Here is a 16,295-nt window from a genome sequence, read left to right on the forward strand (position 1 = left end):
TTATATTTAATAATTTATATCATAATTTTCTTCCAATTTTATTTTTATTTTTATTTTATAATATACAAGTTATATATAAAAATATGAGTGATATAGTAAAAATTATTAAAAATTTTTAATTTAGCATTCATAATTTTATATGTATAACATTTATAATCTACGAATTAAAATTAATTTATTATTATTATTATTTTGCAACTTATAAACCAACAATTTTTTACATTTATGATATTTAATAAATTGAGATGAACAAATTTGAGATTTTGAATTTTTTTTATAAAATGTGTTGTGGTAATTTAAAAATATATTTTAGGATAAATAATATAAGAATTTAAGATTTTTATTTGAAATAAAAATTGTATAATTATGGATGTAATAAGCTAATAATGAGGGAGAGGTTTTTGAGATTTGATTCTTATAAAATTTGAATTAATTTTGGCACAATTAAATAAAAGGAGATATTTATTAAAAAAATTAATTGTGTCAATTAATCAAGGAGAGTAATTTACATTCTCTTATAAGTAAGAATATTATTAAGTATATATTTTATTTATTATTTGTGATTTTTGGCTACATAACATTACTCAATTATAGTACGTAGAGAATTGGGATTTGTAGTTGTTGCAGATCCAACTTAGAACCCAAACGGCCAGATCTTAACCCAATAAGATATATCCGTCCCAAAACCCACATACCTCGATGAAGTTCTAACAACTATTTGAATGTATGTCTGAAATAGTCTCAAATTTTGTTTGGCTAAGACTGGAAGTTGGTGGTGCTGTCGTTGGTTTCGGCTCCGATCACTCGGCCGAGTCAAAGAGAAAAAGCAACTGCTGGAAAAGCATCATGCTCATCTCACGCGCAAGGAGAAGAGATCGTGGGTGTGTTTTGGATTTGATTGGATAGGAGAATTTTTGTTTGGATCTATGTCAGGTTGTTGATCCGGATTTCTGATTAAAAAATTTCGTAAATGCGGGTAAAACCACACTTTCTATATAAAGAAAAAACACTCATTTTTCTAGAAATGACATTCTTATCCCTGGCCTATATTGATATATCTCTAAAATATTTGCTGACTTAATCGTCGAAGTGTCTTTATAGATACTACTCTCTCGCACTCAAAATAGCCGAACAGCCAACAAAAGGTCGTCTGAAGGAGTAAGAAAGCAATCTTCAATCACCGACCAGGTAACTCATGAACAATAGCCATCATGTAGGTTCTTTATCTAGTCTCATATGTTAGCTAGTTAAAATACAACACTTCATAAAAAATAAAAGAAGATATTTATTAAAAAAATTAATTATGTCAATTAATTAAGGAGAATAATATACACTCTCTTATAAGTAAGAATATTATTAAGTATACATTTTATTTATTATTTGTGATTTTTAGCTACGTACTCAATTATAATATGTGAAGAATTGGGATTTATAGTTGTTGCAGATTCGACTTAGGGGCCAAACGGCTAATCTTAACCCAATGAGGTCTGTCCTAAAATCCACATGCCTCGAATAAGTTCTAACAACAATTTGAATATATGTCCAAAATAGTCCCAAATTTTGTCTGGCTAGGATTGAAGGTTGGTGGTGCCGTCGCTGGTTTCGACTCTGATCACTCGGGCGAGTCGAAGAGAGGGGGAGAAGCATCATGCTCATCTCACGCGCAAAGAAAGGAGATCGTGGGTGTGTTTTGATTGGATTGGATTGGATAGGAGAATCTTTGTTTGGGACTATGTGAAATTGTTGGTCCGGTTCCCTAATTTAAAAAGATTCATAAATGCGAGTAAAACCACTTTCTTTATATAAATAAAAAATATCAATTTATCTAAAAATGACATTATTCTTATTCCTAACTCATATTGATATATCTCTAAAATACTTACTGATTTAATCATTAAAGTATTTTTGTAAGTACTACCATCTCTCATCTATGCGCGCACTCAAAACAGCCAACAAAAGGCCTGAAGAGTAAGAAAGCAATCTCCAATCACCCACCAGCCACCGGAAAACTCATGAAGAGTAGCCATTATGTAGGTTATTTATCTAGTCCCATATGTTAGCTAGTTAAAATACAACACTTCATAGAAAATAAAACAAAATTGAACTAAAAAAAATAAATGATGGTTGAGCTAGTATTCTTAATCTTGTAAAAGTCAATTTACATAAAATAAATAAATATGGACCATTTAAATCATGCTTAAAATTTCAAGGATGAAAGTAAAGCCGTACTAATAATTACTGTTCTTTAAATATAAACCATTTACGAATTCCAATTGTTCCAACCATTGGATTAGTAGTTCTATACGGTTTGATTAGTGGAAATGTGACTGAGAGTCAGAGATAATAATAATAATAATAATAATAATAATAATAATAATAATAATAATAATAATAATATAAAATTTAGCTGACATATATCTTAAAAACATAAATTAAAATTATTAATAAAAAATTATCATAAAAAATGTATAAAATTTAATTTTTAATATAATTATTATATATTATTAAAATAAAAAAATAAAATCTTGTATTAATAATAATCTTAACTGTATTGTTAAAGTAGTTAACTAAATCTTATCTTATATATAATATAACATGCGAGATTGATTTTGTAATTGAATGATGATAGACTTTTTCATTTTTTTTTTTGGTCTATGAAAATAGGGGAATATGACCTTTTAATCTGCCAAAAGCTTCATTGTGCTCTTCCCCAAAGAGTGATTGTCATGATTAAGCTAATTTCATTTCATATATAGCAATTTTCTCCTTTTTTCCTTTTCAACCTATCACCCTCTGCCCTCTTTTAATAAATTAATCATAGATGCTTTAATTTACAGTGTATGCATTATTCTTCTTTAATTTTCGCACTTGGTCCCATGTCATTCTTTACTCAGTTTCGGAATTTGTTTATGTCATTAGATATGGCCAAAAAAAAAAAAAAAAACAGAGAAAAGAAAAAAAAGAAAGTCAATTCGAAGCCAGGATTCTTTGGTGCCTTTAGTCAATGTTTTGGCAAATGATTTTAATGCTCTTCTTGTAAGGCTAGTTTTTTTTAATATTGAAAAAATTTAATAACTAAATATTACACTATAATTTTACTTATATCTAAAAAGTAAACGTTAATTCTTTTTTCAGTTTTTTTTTTTAAAATTAAGAGTGAGACTCAAATTTACGACTTCAAGATAAATATAAAGAAATCATATCATTTGAATTATAGTTTGTTGTCTTTTTTTTATCGGTTTTTCATTTGTATATTATTAATTACAATTATTGTGCATACAGATAATCACAAATAAACTACACAATTATACAATAATCACACAATAATAACAAATTTATATGCTTTTGGATCCAACCCATTGTATATATGGCAATTCCTCTTCATAGAGGGTAAAATTATTTTGAGTGTATTAGCAATAAAATTAACTATTTAATCTTGACAATACATAAAATATATATGATTTGGGATATATATAAGTACAATTATGCCGAGAATAATTATTTTTTCTTATTATTTTCATTTGATATGTATTTCATTCTTTATTCGTTAAAAAGTTTAGAAAATATATAAAAGAACAACAACATTATTTTTTGAAAAAAATTATATGGTACAAAATTGAGTGAATATCAAAAATGGGTTTTATTTGTGTTATATGAAAGTATGAGAGGCGAATTCGAAACTAACAAAATGCTGGGAGTGGATTAACATTTTTTAATGTCTAAAAAGGCAATTTTTTAATGATATTTTTTATTTTATATCTAATTCACCAGGGTGAATTATATTTTGTAAAAAAAATTAAAAAGCAATACGCTAGGATAAAATGTATTTTTTTTAAATAAAAGTTTAAAAAATAATTTGTCGTAACAAATTGTATTTTTTGATGTTTTTTAAAACGGAATTCGCCATAAAGAAGAAACAAATATTTGCCATTTCTATTAAGAGCTAAATTTACAACATAAATTGATAGAACAAGAAGCAAGGGTGAACAAACTCTTTTTTATAATAAGCACACTAATTTATTTTACCTGAATCGAATGTAAAACTTGAAATAAAGTTACAACATCATATATAATTAAACATTGTATAAATATTCCATTAACTTCTCGTACTTTTCCATAATTAAATCGAGACAATAACTACACCAATAGAATTAGAACAGAATAATGATCTCCAAACAAGAGCGAGTAACACCTTTATTTCTAATATTATATCTATGAATTTAATTTTCAAATACTATTGGTATAAAAATTTTATATAAATAATCAATCATGTATTATCACATTAATAAAAATAATTTATTTTTAAATTTATTAATTAAAAAATATTTAACTATATAAATTTAATTGAATGACAGTCAAATTTACTTCTTTTTTTTTTTAATATACTTAGCATATGTATTAAAATTTTATATTGTTGCAATTGATTGATTTGAATGCTGGCATCATGAGAGGCAAATAACGTTACCCAAATGGTAATGTTCTTAATTTTTAAAAAGAAGGATAGAGGCGAAGGGTGCAAAAGTCAAATAATTATTGGAGGAGGTTGTTCTAAAAAACAAAATGGATGGATGTCAAAAACATCTTTACATTTTTTTGGGTACGTTAATATAACACTTGTCGTCCTTATTTGTGTGCCATGTTTTGGAGATTACTTATCCTAATATTCTTTGAGTATTGATTACTCCATGTACACCCACTTTCATTTTCAGTTAGGCCGTAGAAAATTGATGAACAACTTCAATCAATATTTTCGTGTTAGTTTTGGGATCAATTACCCCGGTGTTTCTTAGCAATAATGAAAATGATTTGTCTAATGCAACAACTTCCAAAATACAAGTTATCTTTATCAATAACTCAAAAATCACATTTAGTGAATTTTTGTTTTTCATTCATTTATCCATATGTTGAGTTTTTATCTTTCATAAGATCTGAAAATATTGTACTCTTGTTAAATTTTACAATAAATTGGAGAATTTTTCAACTTAATGATGGCAATTAAAACATTTTTTTTAATAATATAATTTATGTTCGGAGAATATATCAAAATTTTAAAAATATTTTTAAGATTATGGTATTTAAACTATAATTTGTTGAAAAATATGTGACAATTATCACCTACAATGATGTGATTAATACTATAAATTTGACTTTAGATAGAATGGTAAAATTTAAACTTTTTGAATTATAAATCTACCTAAGAACAAATCTTAATTTAAAAGTCATTCTTTTGTACGTATTAAACTAACTTTTTTTTTGGGTTTCATGTAACAATTTTATCTATTTATTTCATAAAAATTTAATAAAATAAAAAAGAAGAGAGAAAATAATAAATAGTAAATAAATATATTAAAGAGCGAAATAATTTACAGCATAGAATAAATAAGAATTTTATTGTAATTAATCTAATGAAAGAAACTTTTCCTGGTGTTTTCCAATAAGTAACTAGGAATTCCTTATTCCTTTGATAATCATCATCATAATAGTACTAACTAGAAATTAAAAAAAAAAGTCACTTCATACCTAATATAAAATTAATTAAAAAATGAATTAAAAGAAGTTGATATAAAAATTAGAAAGTAGTTTCTTTTTAATTGCTATAACTTTTTATTTAAAGTTTAAAATGTTGATTAGAAACAAAAGTATTCCCTTCTGAAAATTATTAATGGTAACCAAGTGTATATATATTGTATGGTGAAAATTCAGGTTAAACTTATGTAAAGTTAATAATTTAAAGCTATAAATAATTTAATTAATTTGATTAAATTTTTATTTAACGATTATTAACTATCAAATTTTATATGAAATCAAGTGCACCTTAATGATTTAAAACTGATTTGGTCTTTTAACTTTTAAATTAACATTTTCTGAACATCATTATTACACGTGTCAACAAAATGGAGCGCACAGGCATCCCATGATTGGGTTTGTGGTCAACCACGTCAGCAAATTTGGACGGTAATGATCTCTCTTATGAGAAATCAACGTCCCAGATATTCTCATCATTTCTTTTGAAAAAAAACACCACAAAACACCGTTAATAGCCTCATACGGTAATCTCCTGTACCTGCCCCCACATGATCAATGATCCGGTGCAATCTCAACCGTTCGATTGAAAAGGCGCAACAAAACAACAGAACCAGCTTTCTATAAATTCAGATGAAGACGGAGTTAGAGTGTGGTGGGTCTGCGTCACTGCACCCAGAAACAGAATCAGGAACAGGATACAGAGAGTGGTAGTTCCATAATTGGCGAGTTAGGGTTCGGAATTTGACTCACTGAGTCACCGCATTGTCGCCGGAGTTTTTGTTTTTTTATTCTTTCTTTCTTTCTTTTTCTTTTTTTGGCTCCGATCATCAATTCATCATCATTACTCTTGCGGTTCTTTTTTTTTTCCGGCGAGGAATTTGGGATGTTCCGGTGAGGCGGTGACACTTGGGTCTTACTTGAGTGAGGGTGAATTCCCGATTTTGACCCCAAAGCGAAGGTCTTTATTCCAAAGTTCTTAACTTGCTAAATATCTAATGGGTTCTATTTAGGCTTCTTCTGGATTTTGCATTCAGTGGAGTGATTGTGATTTATGAATGTGTCATTGTGTGTATGATTTTGGGGTTGATTGTGGGATGATAATTATTTACATGTTGGTACTTTGGGATTGATAAAAAAGGATAAAAATTTGTTCTTTTGGAATACGAATAATGAACTTTTTTGTGCATTTCTGGGGATGCTTGTGTTTGAGACTTATGTTTGGAAATTTGATGAATTTGGCTTATTAAAATCATTGAATAAAGGGAAAAAATATACTGTATTTTTTTTTTGTTGACATTCCAAATTGGGCAATAGATCAGTTAATTCATGCTAAGTTTTTCAACTTGTTGAATTGGGTTTGATATTTGAGGAAACCTTGAGGAATTTACTGCTTCTGTTGCATTCATGTTATTGCCTTTTTTTTGTAGTATCTTAAAAAAAAAAAAACTTATGGCATTTATCAGATATTTTTCGTTAATGGCTTTGCTGGATTGAATTTATTTATTTATATTTATTAATGCCCCATATTTTTTATATTTTTTTTCATTTGGATTTTCTTTTTCTTTTGTTGGTGAAATTGAATTGAATCATTTCCTAATCTAGAGTGGTTACTGCAACAGGCAGGAACCACTGGCTGTCCACCACACTCTCAAAAATTTTCACTTGTTTCTTTAACAATTCATTGGATTCTAAAGAGAGAGAGCTTCTTCAACTCAGTTGTGTGAAGTGTAACCCTTTATGGCTGTCTCTTTGACACGTTTGTCATGGTGGTTATGGGGTGGCAAGAAAGAGAAAGAGCCAGTTTCTATCAATGGCTCATCATCATCATCCACTGAATGGGGCTTTCCAATGAAGGAAAGAGAGGCTGTGATGAAGTTCCCTTTGGTGAAGGGAACAAAGGTAGCTCCATCATCTCACAGGAACAAGGTTAAGAGGAAATGGCAGAGCAGAGAAGATAGAAGGATAAGGGATCATCATGATGATGACCATGCTAACGATATTGATGATGATGTTGTGTTGGTTCCTTCTGATGGTGGTGGTGGGTGCTTGTCTGGCTCTGAATCTGATGACTCTGATTGGTCCATTGGGTGGTTGGAGCCTCATGGATCCAGTTTTCAGAGCTTCGATGATGAATCCGATAATAGTTTTGCTGTGCTTGTTCCTTGCTATAGACCTGGATGCAAGGAGGTTGAGGGTTCCAATAATGAGCTTTTGAGTGTCATCAATGACCTCCCAAATGAGTTTTCATCTGGTAAGATTTACTTCAATTGTATAATTTGATTTCAACTTGTATTGTATAGTATTGTTCTCTTTCAAGTTCATTGCACTGCCTAACATTTTAGTCCCAAAAACATTGAGGTGATGACAATTTAGCCCCAAAATTGAGATAACATTTTGGGGATGTATAGAACAGAGAACATCTTTTAAGTACCATTAATTTCTTTGGTTCTTTTGGGGCTAAATTGTTGGTGCTTTACTCTGTTAAAGTTGTTATTGGATTGTGACTCCTTTTATTATGCTGGTTCTTTGAGGACAGAGATTATTTGTTGAGGTGTTTTATGAGTTCCGTTGTAAATTATGTGGTTGAGAACAATCTATAATTGATGATTTGGATTTAGCCTTGATGATGATGATTCTGATGAAGAAATGTATGTCATAATTATCATTGTTATTGTTAGTGTTTGTGACTTTTCTCTAATGACAATGAGGCACATGTAGCTAAGCAATTATAATGCTGAGAAAAATTTTGCACTGAATTTAACATTACTATCTAATCTAATGTTCCAAATTCTATACCATATAAACTGTGCAGTCAAGCAATTGATGACTTTCTTTGGTGATTCAATAGAAGTAACTTGCTAAGAAATAGAATCCAATCTCAGTAGATGGTGCCTTTACTAAAATATCAATCAGACATTGTAAGTAGAACAATGTCACTTTGTTGTATCTTTGTATTGTCCTTGTCCAAGCTTGATTTATCAATTTAAGACCTGCCATTTCAATTAATGGTAATGTTTGTAAACTGTCTAATGATAATGTTTGGATATGCAGCTGGAATGAACTACATGGATCGATGGCTGGCTTCTATTCAGAATTTTAGAGCTTAGAAGAAGACTGAGCCTGTTACTATGGGATCTTTCTGACCAAAAAACTAATATCTAGAAGTAGGGGGAGGCAAAATAATCTCATGCCACCAAGATTAGTTAGTTTTGTACATAGAATCCAACTCTCCTCTAATATCATCTATTATGAGTAGTAAATAGCTTTAGTAGATATGAATTTGGTCTTGGATATTAATCTCTCTAGGCCAATCAAGACTCTATCAATCACCAAAAGGAAAAAAAAAAATGTGAATATGGACTTTTTTGGTTGTTGGAATCCTTTATATTTCTACAGTAGAAGGTATCTATTCATATAATAAGATGTGATATTTTGCCCTGCTTAAAATACCAAATAACCATTGAATTTACATCCCCAATAAGGGTATTCTTTATGTTTGACATTGCGTGTTCATATTGTTCATGAACTACTTTTTAGGTATCCAAGTTATAATTTACTAGTGTATTAATATGTGTGTTTATTAATTTTTTTTTATAAATTAAATACGTATGATAATTATAACCAAGAAGTTTTGGGTTTGAGTTTTCGAAATACCAAAAGTATGCTTTTTATAGGTTAATCAAGATGGTAAATGTCTAATATTTTAACAAATGAATTTTGAGTTTAAATTTAAAGTATTTTTTTATAGGTTATATATAATATTTGAAGAAAATTTGCATAATAATTCTTTTATATTCCATTAATCCCATTTATATTTAGTAGATTATGATGCCTATTATTTATTTTTTTATTAAATGTATGTATTAATAATAAATATAAGCAAAGCTAAAATGAGAAATATTTTATTTTAGAATTAGGTATAAATTTTAAAAATGAAAATTTATTTATTTATCCTCGTTTCTATACACATGGTAAGAATGGGGTATACATAATGGAGTTTCTTTGTGTAGCGAGTAAAAGTGGTGATTAAAATATTTAAAATATTATTATATATTAAAATTAATTATTAATATATTTATATATAAATACATATAATTTAATTTATTTTTGATATATATTTATGTTTTAATATATATTTTATATTAATAATAATTTTAATAACATTTTAATATATAGATAATATAGTCGTGATGTCGGGCAAATTTTATAGGAGATTTTTAATTTTGATATGGAGACGGTGAAGGTGTTTTGCAGCGTTATGGGGGTTTGGGGTATTTCACGGAAATGTAACGGCGTTGTCGAAGAAATCGGTGGCACCGATTGGGGGGGGGGGGACGGAAATCGGTGGCAACGATTTCAGGGCGCGGAAAGAACGCAAATCGGTGGCACCGATTGGTGATCCCCTTGCCACGCGTCACGCATGTAGCTGGCTTCTGGGTGGCCGTGACTCCTATGCGTGTTTCACCCCTCAAAACCCGTGTTTCCCTATCTCTTTCACCCTCCCAACACTTTCTCTTTTACTCTCACAGAAACAATCCCTTTCTGCAACGCCTAAATCCCACCATTTCACCATTGTTGGACCACCAAAAAGCTCAGTAAAAAATCTGAATAAAAATGTCAAGAAGACGAAAAATTAAGGAAGTAAATCAACCAGAACTTCATATTGTTAATTATCTTGGACATCCAAATTATGTAAGTTTTTATTTTTTAATAATTTTATTTAAAAATAATAATAGTGATAATTTTAGACTTTATTAGCAATATATTATAATGGCATTAAGTAGAAATTAAGCATGTATGTATATATAATTCTATTATTAAGTGGTTAGAAATAGAAATTAAAATAGGAATAAACTTTGTATGTATGTATGAATATATGAATGATATGGTTAGTTAGTAAATTATATTGTACCGATGAAGGTGATATATTGTTGTATGTATGTATGAACGAGATCTGTACATATTAAATTAGAATAGGTGGATATTAATATATTATTGTTGTTATTATCAGTATTAGTAATTGAGTTTAATTAATTATTATGATTAAAAATAAAAATTTAATTTATTATTTTATTTATGATCATTAACAATTGAATTTTAATTTAGTAAAATTTAGACAATAAATTAATAATAACTAAACTTAGATTTTATGTTGTGTTAGATAATAATAATAATAATAATAATAATAATAATAATAATAATAATAATAACTAATTAGTATGTATGCTGTTTGAATAATAATAATAATAATAATAATAATAAAAAATTAGTATGCTGTTCTATATGAATAATAATAATAATAAAAATTATAATTATAATAAAAAAATTAGTACGTATGCTGTTTGAATAATAATAATAATAATAATAATAATAATAATAATAATAATAATAATAATGATAATAATAATACAAATTAGTGTGTTGCTTTATATGAATAATAATAATAATAATAAGAATAATAAATGCTTCATTATGTACTCATTAAGAAGTCTTTTATTACAACTCAATTAATAAACACACTTTATTATGTAAGATCGTTATAGTCTTATTTTTCGTTATTCCATCTACGTAAAGAATAACTAAATATCATTCACAACAAAGAATTATTAATTAATAAAAAAATCAACGCTATGGTCACAAATGTCTAGTCACATATCACATACATTACTCATTCGACTTATTGATCTGCTACTTCAGAGTTTCACATAGCTACCTAGGTTTACGCACCTGCATTCATATATTGCAGAAACTCTGGTGCGTACATAGCCTCCAAATCCAACGACCGCATGAAAGAAGGCTCCTGAAACGGATGCGGGTTTGCTAGTGCATTTGCAACTTCCGCCACATCTGCGTTCATGGCGCCGCCAGCTTCATCTTCGTCTTCACCTGGACCGACGATCTTATAGTTACTTTTAAATTCATCTTCGCTTTCACTATTATAATCTTCCAATTCAATGTTACGGTCCGCTTCAGATTGTTCAAACTCAATATATAACTCGATGCACGACATTCGGTGGCGATTTTCCATGTACATTGAAAACATTTCATGCATACTTGCTTCGCCCGTCACGTACTTGGTCTGAAATTGAACAAACCCACCAAACACAGGTAAAGGATACCTGTACAAAATACACGATATTCTCCTACATCTTTGAGAATCTATCCTCTCACAAATCACACATTTCAATTCCTCAAATGACAATGTGAACGGAATAACAACATCTAATGAATTTTCACACAAATTGAACTCCCTCATATGTTTGCAATAAGATCTGTCCGTAATAATAAATCTTCAATACAACTCTATCATCCATAACACTACACGTACTTGACTATTCTCAACCTCACAGAAATTTTTTTTACAAAAATAAAGAAGATGAATCAGAGAAGAGAAGAGAAGAGGATGAACATGGCGAGGAAGAAATGGGGCTTCTGTGAACTCACCATCCGCTTTTTGTATGCACTAACGGGCAAATCGGTCGGACCGACCGCTGCACCCCCAAATCAGTGGGTCCGATTGGTGCACTCCGGATTAAAATAAAATTTTCTCCCTCTAGTAATCGGTGGGACCGATTACTGCACTCATCAGGTAACGTCTTTCTCCACCCAGAAATCGGTGGCACCGATTTGTTCTCCATCAACCTCTCCCTCACACAAATCGGTGGGACCGATTTGTTGTTCTTCCTCTCTGCTTGAAATCGGTGGCACCGATTTCTTCCCCCAAAATTTCAAAAACGCAACGCCGTCATAACAATGTAAATCACCGGTAATAATCATATCCCAACATAACTCACACCCGCAAATTATATCCAAAAAAATCAGCCATAGGAATTAGTCATTAAATTACATTAGTGTGTCAGAGAATTTATGATTATGGTGGTTTTGGGTGTTTCTTACCTCGATAACCTCCCAATGGGTCTGCTTCTTAAATTGGGTGGCTTATGATTTTTACTTATAGAAAATGTTTAATTATTTAAGTTTTGTCGAAATTATAATTAGATTTTATATTTTTTTATATTATTTTAATTTTATAATTAAATATTTTATATTAAAATATTAAAATTAATAAAATATTCTTTTTAAAAAATATATAATTCAAAATATAATTAATGTGAGAAATAAAGTCTATCCAAAGTAGAGAACAATTAAGAAAGAAGAAGAAAATAAATGTTAACTATTACTATCTCCCATTTACAGTAAATTGAAGAGTCTTATTTATACATGAACTCTAGAAGTTATTAACTCTAGTTTCAAAAGTAACTAATGTGGTTAATGATTTTCCTTTATATATGCTATTATCCCCCCACAAACTCATGGTGGTTTGAATGCCAACCTGAGTTTGCTTTTAAACTTGTCAAAGCTGGCTAATGACAGAGGCTTTGTTAACACATCTGCCACTTGTTCAGTTGATGGAATATGTGTGACACCAATAGAGCCTTTGATCACCTTGGCCCGAACAAAGTAGAGATCTAACTCAAAGTGTTTAGTCCGATTATGTAGGATTGGATTATATACAAGCAGCACAGCTGAAATATTGTCACAAAATACAGTGGGGGAGGCTGGGCAAGGCTGATGCAATTCAGCCAGAAGATTTTGAATCCAAATGAGTTCCATGAACACTGCTGCCAGGGCTCTATATTCAGCCTCAGTTGAGCTTCGACTGACCGTGGGTTGTTTGCTGCTTTTTCAAGACACCAGATTTGAACCATAGTACATACAAAATCCAGTTGTAGATTTTCTATCATCAAGATCACTTGCCCAATCTGAGTCTGAAAAAGCAGAAAAACGTAAATCAGTGCATCTATGAAATTGCAATTTGAGCTCAGCAGTACCTACCAAGTATCTCAGGACTCGTTTAACTGCAACCCAATATTCTTGGCAGGGGTTGGACATAAATTGACTCAGTTTGTTCACTGAAAAATTGATATCAGGTCGTGTAATTGTTGCATACTGCAACCCGCCAACTATGGAGCGATATAAAGTTGGATTTTCAAAAGGAGTTCCAGCATTGGCAATCAATCTAAGAGAGCTTATCATTGGAGTCATACTTGGTTTGGATTCATTCATACCAGCACGTGTTAGAAGGTTATGTATATATTTAGTTTGGTTCAAAGAAATTAAGGAAGAGGAATGTGTTATAACTTCTATACCTAAGAAAAAGTTGAGCTCACCTAAATCTTTCAATAAAAAGGTAGAATGAAGTTTGCTAAGAACAATCTTTATTTCAGATTCGTTATCTCCAGTGACAAGCATATCATCAACATAAATAAGAACATAAATAGTAGAATTAGAAGTATATCTAGTAAACAGGGAAGGATCAGATTTTGTTACTGTAAAGCCAAAAGATTAAAGGGTGGAAGTAATTGTTAAGTACCAAGCCCTTGGGGCTTGTTTAAGGCCATAGATGGCTTTATTTAATTTGCATACAAGTTTAGGATTAGAGTGACAGAAACCTGGAGGTTGGGACATAAACACAGTTTCATGAAGAGTTCCATTTAAAAATGCATTGTGAAAATCATATTGTTGAATTGTCCAACCTTTTGATAAAGCAATGGTTAAAATCATCCTAATTGTAACTGGTTTTATAACAGGTGAAAAAATTTGATCAAAATCAATTCCAGCAGTTTGAAGAAAACCTTTTGCAACCAATCTAGCTTTATGTCTTATGATCTCACCTTTTGCATTCTTTTTAACAGCAAATATCCACTTACAACCAACTACTTTTTCATTTTCAGATAATTCAACTAAGGACCATGTATCATGATATAATAGTGCTTTATATTCTGTGAGCATAGCATCTCTCCATAAGGGATTGTGGAGAGCACTTTGAATACTTTTAGGCAATAAATCAAAATTAGAAGAGACTGAGAATTTTGCTACCTGAAGAGCTTTTGGAGTTCTATTACCTGTCTTGGACCTTGTCTGCATTGGATGGATATTTTCTGAAAGAGTGGTTGTAGATGGGGGGTTTGAGGAAAAAGGCAAATCAATGTGAGTAGAAGTAATCGATATGAGATCTTGGGTAGAAGTTGCTGTCCCATTAGCCTGTGAAGCTGTCTGCATTGGATGTATTTGTTCATGTTCCTCACTATGATGTGTATCACCAGAATTGATGTTGGGCATTGAAGATGAAGGATCAACAGAAGAGGGATGAATGGATACAATCTGAGGTAAAAAATCTAAAGCAGTAGCATTGCTAGTGCAAGTTTCATTAATAGTAGTAGAAAAAAAAGAGTGAGATGGAAATTGATGTTCATGAAACACTACATCTTTAGAGACAATTATTTTTCCACTTTAATGAGACACCTATATCCTTTTTGATTCAAAGCATAACCTAAAAATAAACAGGGTTCAGATCTGTATTCTAATTTATGAGCAGTGTATGGTCTCGTGTGAGGAAAACATAAACATCCAAAGATTTTCAAGAAAGTATAATCAGGTTTATGATGATATAATAGTTCAAAAGGTGATTTATAACCTGTAACAGATGAAGGCATGCGATTTATCAAATATACCGAGGTTGCAAAAGCCTCATTCCATAGAGTTAAAGGAAGTGTAGCAGTAGATAATAAAGCTAAAGCACTTTCGACTATATGCCTATTTTTTCTTTCTGCTAATCCATTCTGTTGAGGGGTATGGGGACAAGTGAGTCTATGAATAATTCCTTCTTGTTGTAAAAATTCAATAAATGTGTGAGATAGATATTCTCTAGCATTATCAGTTTGAAGTGCTTTAATAGAGTATCCTAACTGCTTTTCCATCTGGGTTTTGTACAATTTAAAAACACTAAAAACTTGTGACTTGTTTGTTAAAAAATATATTGTAGTGTGTCTTGAATACACATCAATGAATGAAGCATAATATCTAACACCTGTATGAGCAGTGATTGGGGATGGCCCCCAAATATCAGAAACAATCAATGATAAAGGGCAATCATAAGTAGTATTAGATGGAGAGTAAGGTAACCTATGAGATTTTGCTAAGCAGCAATGTTCACATACACTAGAATCAGAAGCATTTTTATTATTCAGAGGTAACAAACAATTAGTTACAATAGACTTTACAATTGGTAAGGCTGGATGACCAAATCTTTTGTGGTAAACATCCAATGTCAAGGTTTGAGCAACAAAAATTTGAGTATTAAATTGTCTAAAGTCTGATTTAGGAAGAGTCACTTTTTCAAAACGATACATTCCATTAATTGTTGTGCCTTGGAGAAGCACTTCTTTGGTAGCCTGAGATTTCACAAAACAAACATCAGGCCAAAACGAAAAATACACATTGTTATCTCTAGCAAATTTGGATACACTAACAAGGTTATGTGCAATTGAAGGAACATACAGTAAGTCATACAAATAATATCTTTTATCTGTTGGTTTATGATGCAAATATGAATTACCAATATGCTGAATTTTAATACCTGAACCATTACCAATATAAACTTGATCTTGTCCATGATATTCTTGTGCTTGTTGTAGGTTTGACGGATCAGGAGTACAGTGATGAGAAGTGCCAGAATCAGCATACCAAGATGGATCAGTAATTGTAGTAGGTGTAGCAAGCATTGCTTTGGGATTATGGAATCAGGGAGGTGGAGGGAGTGCATTGTGCATCGAAGAGGTGGGTGAATTTTGTTGTGCATGTTGAAATTGTTGGTCAAATCTAAAATAACAGTAACTAGCAATATGCCCCAACTTGCCACAAATTTGACATTGTGGCCGATTTGAGTTCCAAGAACCTCTTCCTCCACGATTTGTTCTTCCTCCACG

At 30.5% G+C, this 16,295-nt stretch overlaps 1 protein-coding gene across 2 annotated transcripts; it reads left to right on the forward strand.

Annotated features, from left to right (window-relative positions):
* The first annotated feature begins 6,085 nt into the window (after nucleotides 1-6,085).
* On the forward strand, nucleotides 6,086-8,973 carry LOC112799949 (uncharacterized). Of its 2 annotated transcripts, XR_003201280.2 has the most exons (4): nucleotides 6,171-6,484; nucleotides 7,146-7,777; nucleotides 8,339-8,444; nucleotides 8,578-8,973. XR_003201280.2 is itself a non-coding variant. In XM_025841955.2 (3 exons), exons 2-3 carry the CDS (start codon nucleotides 7,264-7,266, stop codon nucleotides 8,631-8,633), a joined length of 570 nt encoding a protein of 189 aa, XP_025697740.1. In that variant the 5' UTR covers nucleotides 6,086-6,484; nucleotides 7,146-7,263; the 3' UTR covers nucleotides 8,634-8,973. The 2 variants fall into 2 exon arrangements, 1 of the variants encoding a protein (XP_025697740.1); XM_025841955.2 differs by lacking the exon at nucleotides 8,339-8,444 and having other exon boundaries at nucleotides 6,086-6,484.
* Nucleotides 8,974-16,295: the final 7,322 nt, after the last annotated feature.

The sequence above is a fragment of the Arachis hypogaea genome, chromosome 5 (genome assembly GCF_003086295.3).
Source record: "Arachis hypogaea cultivar Tifrunner chromosome 5, arahy.Tifrunner.gnm2.J5K5, whole genome shotgun sequence".
Taxonomy (NCBI): Eukaryota; Viridiplantae; Streptophyta; class Magnoliopsida; order Fabales; family Fabaceae; genus Arachis; species Arachis hypogaea.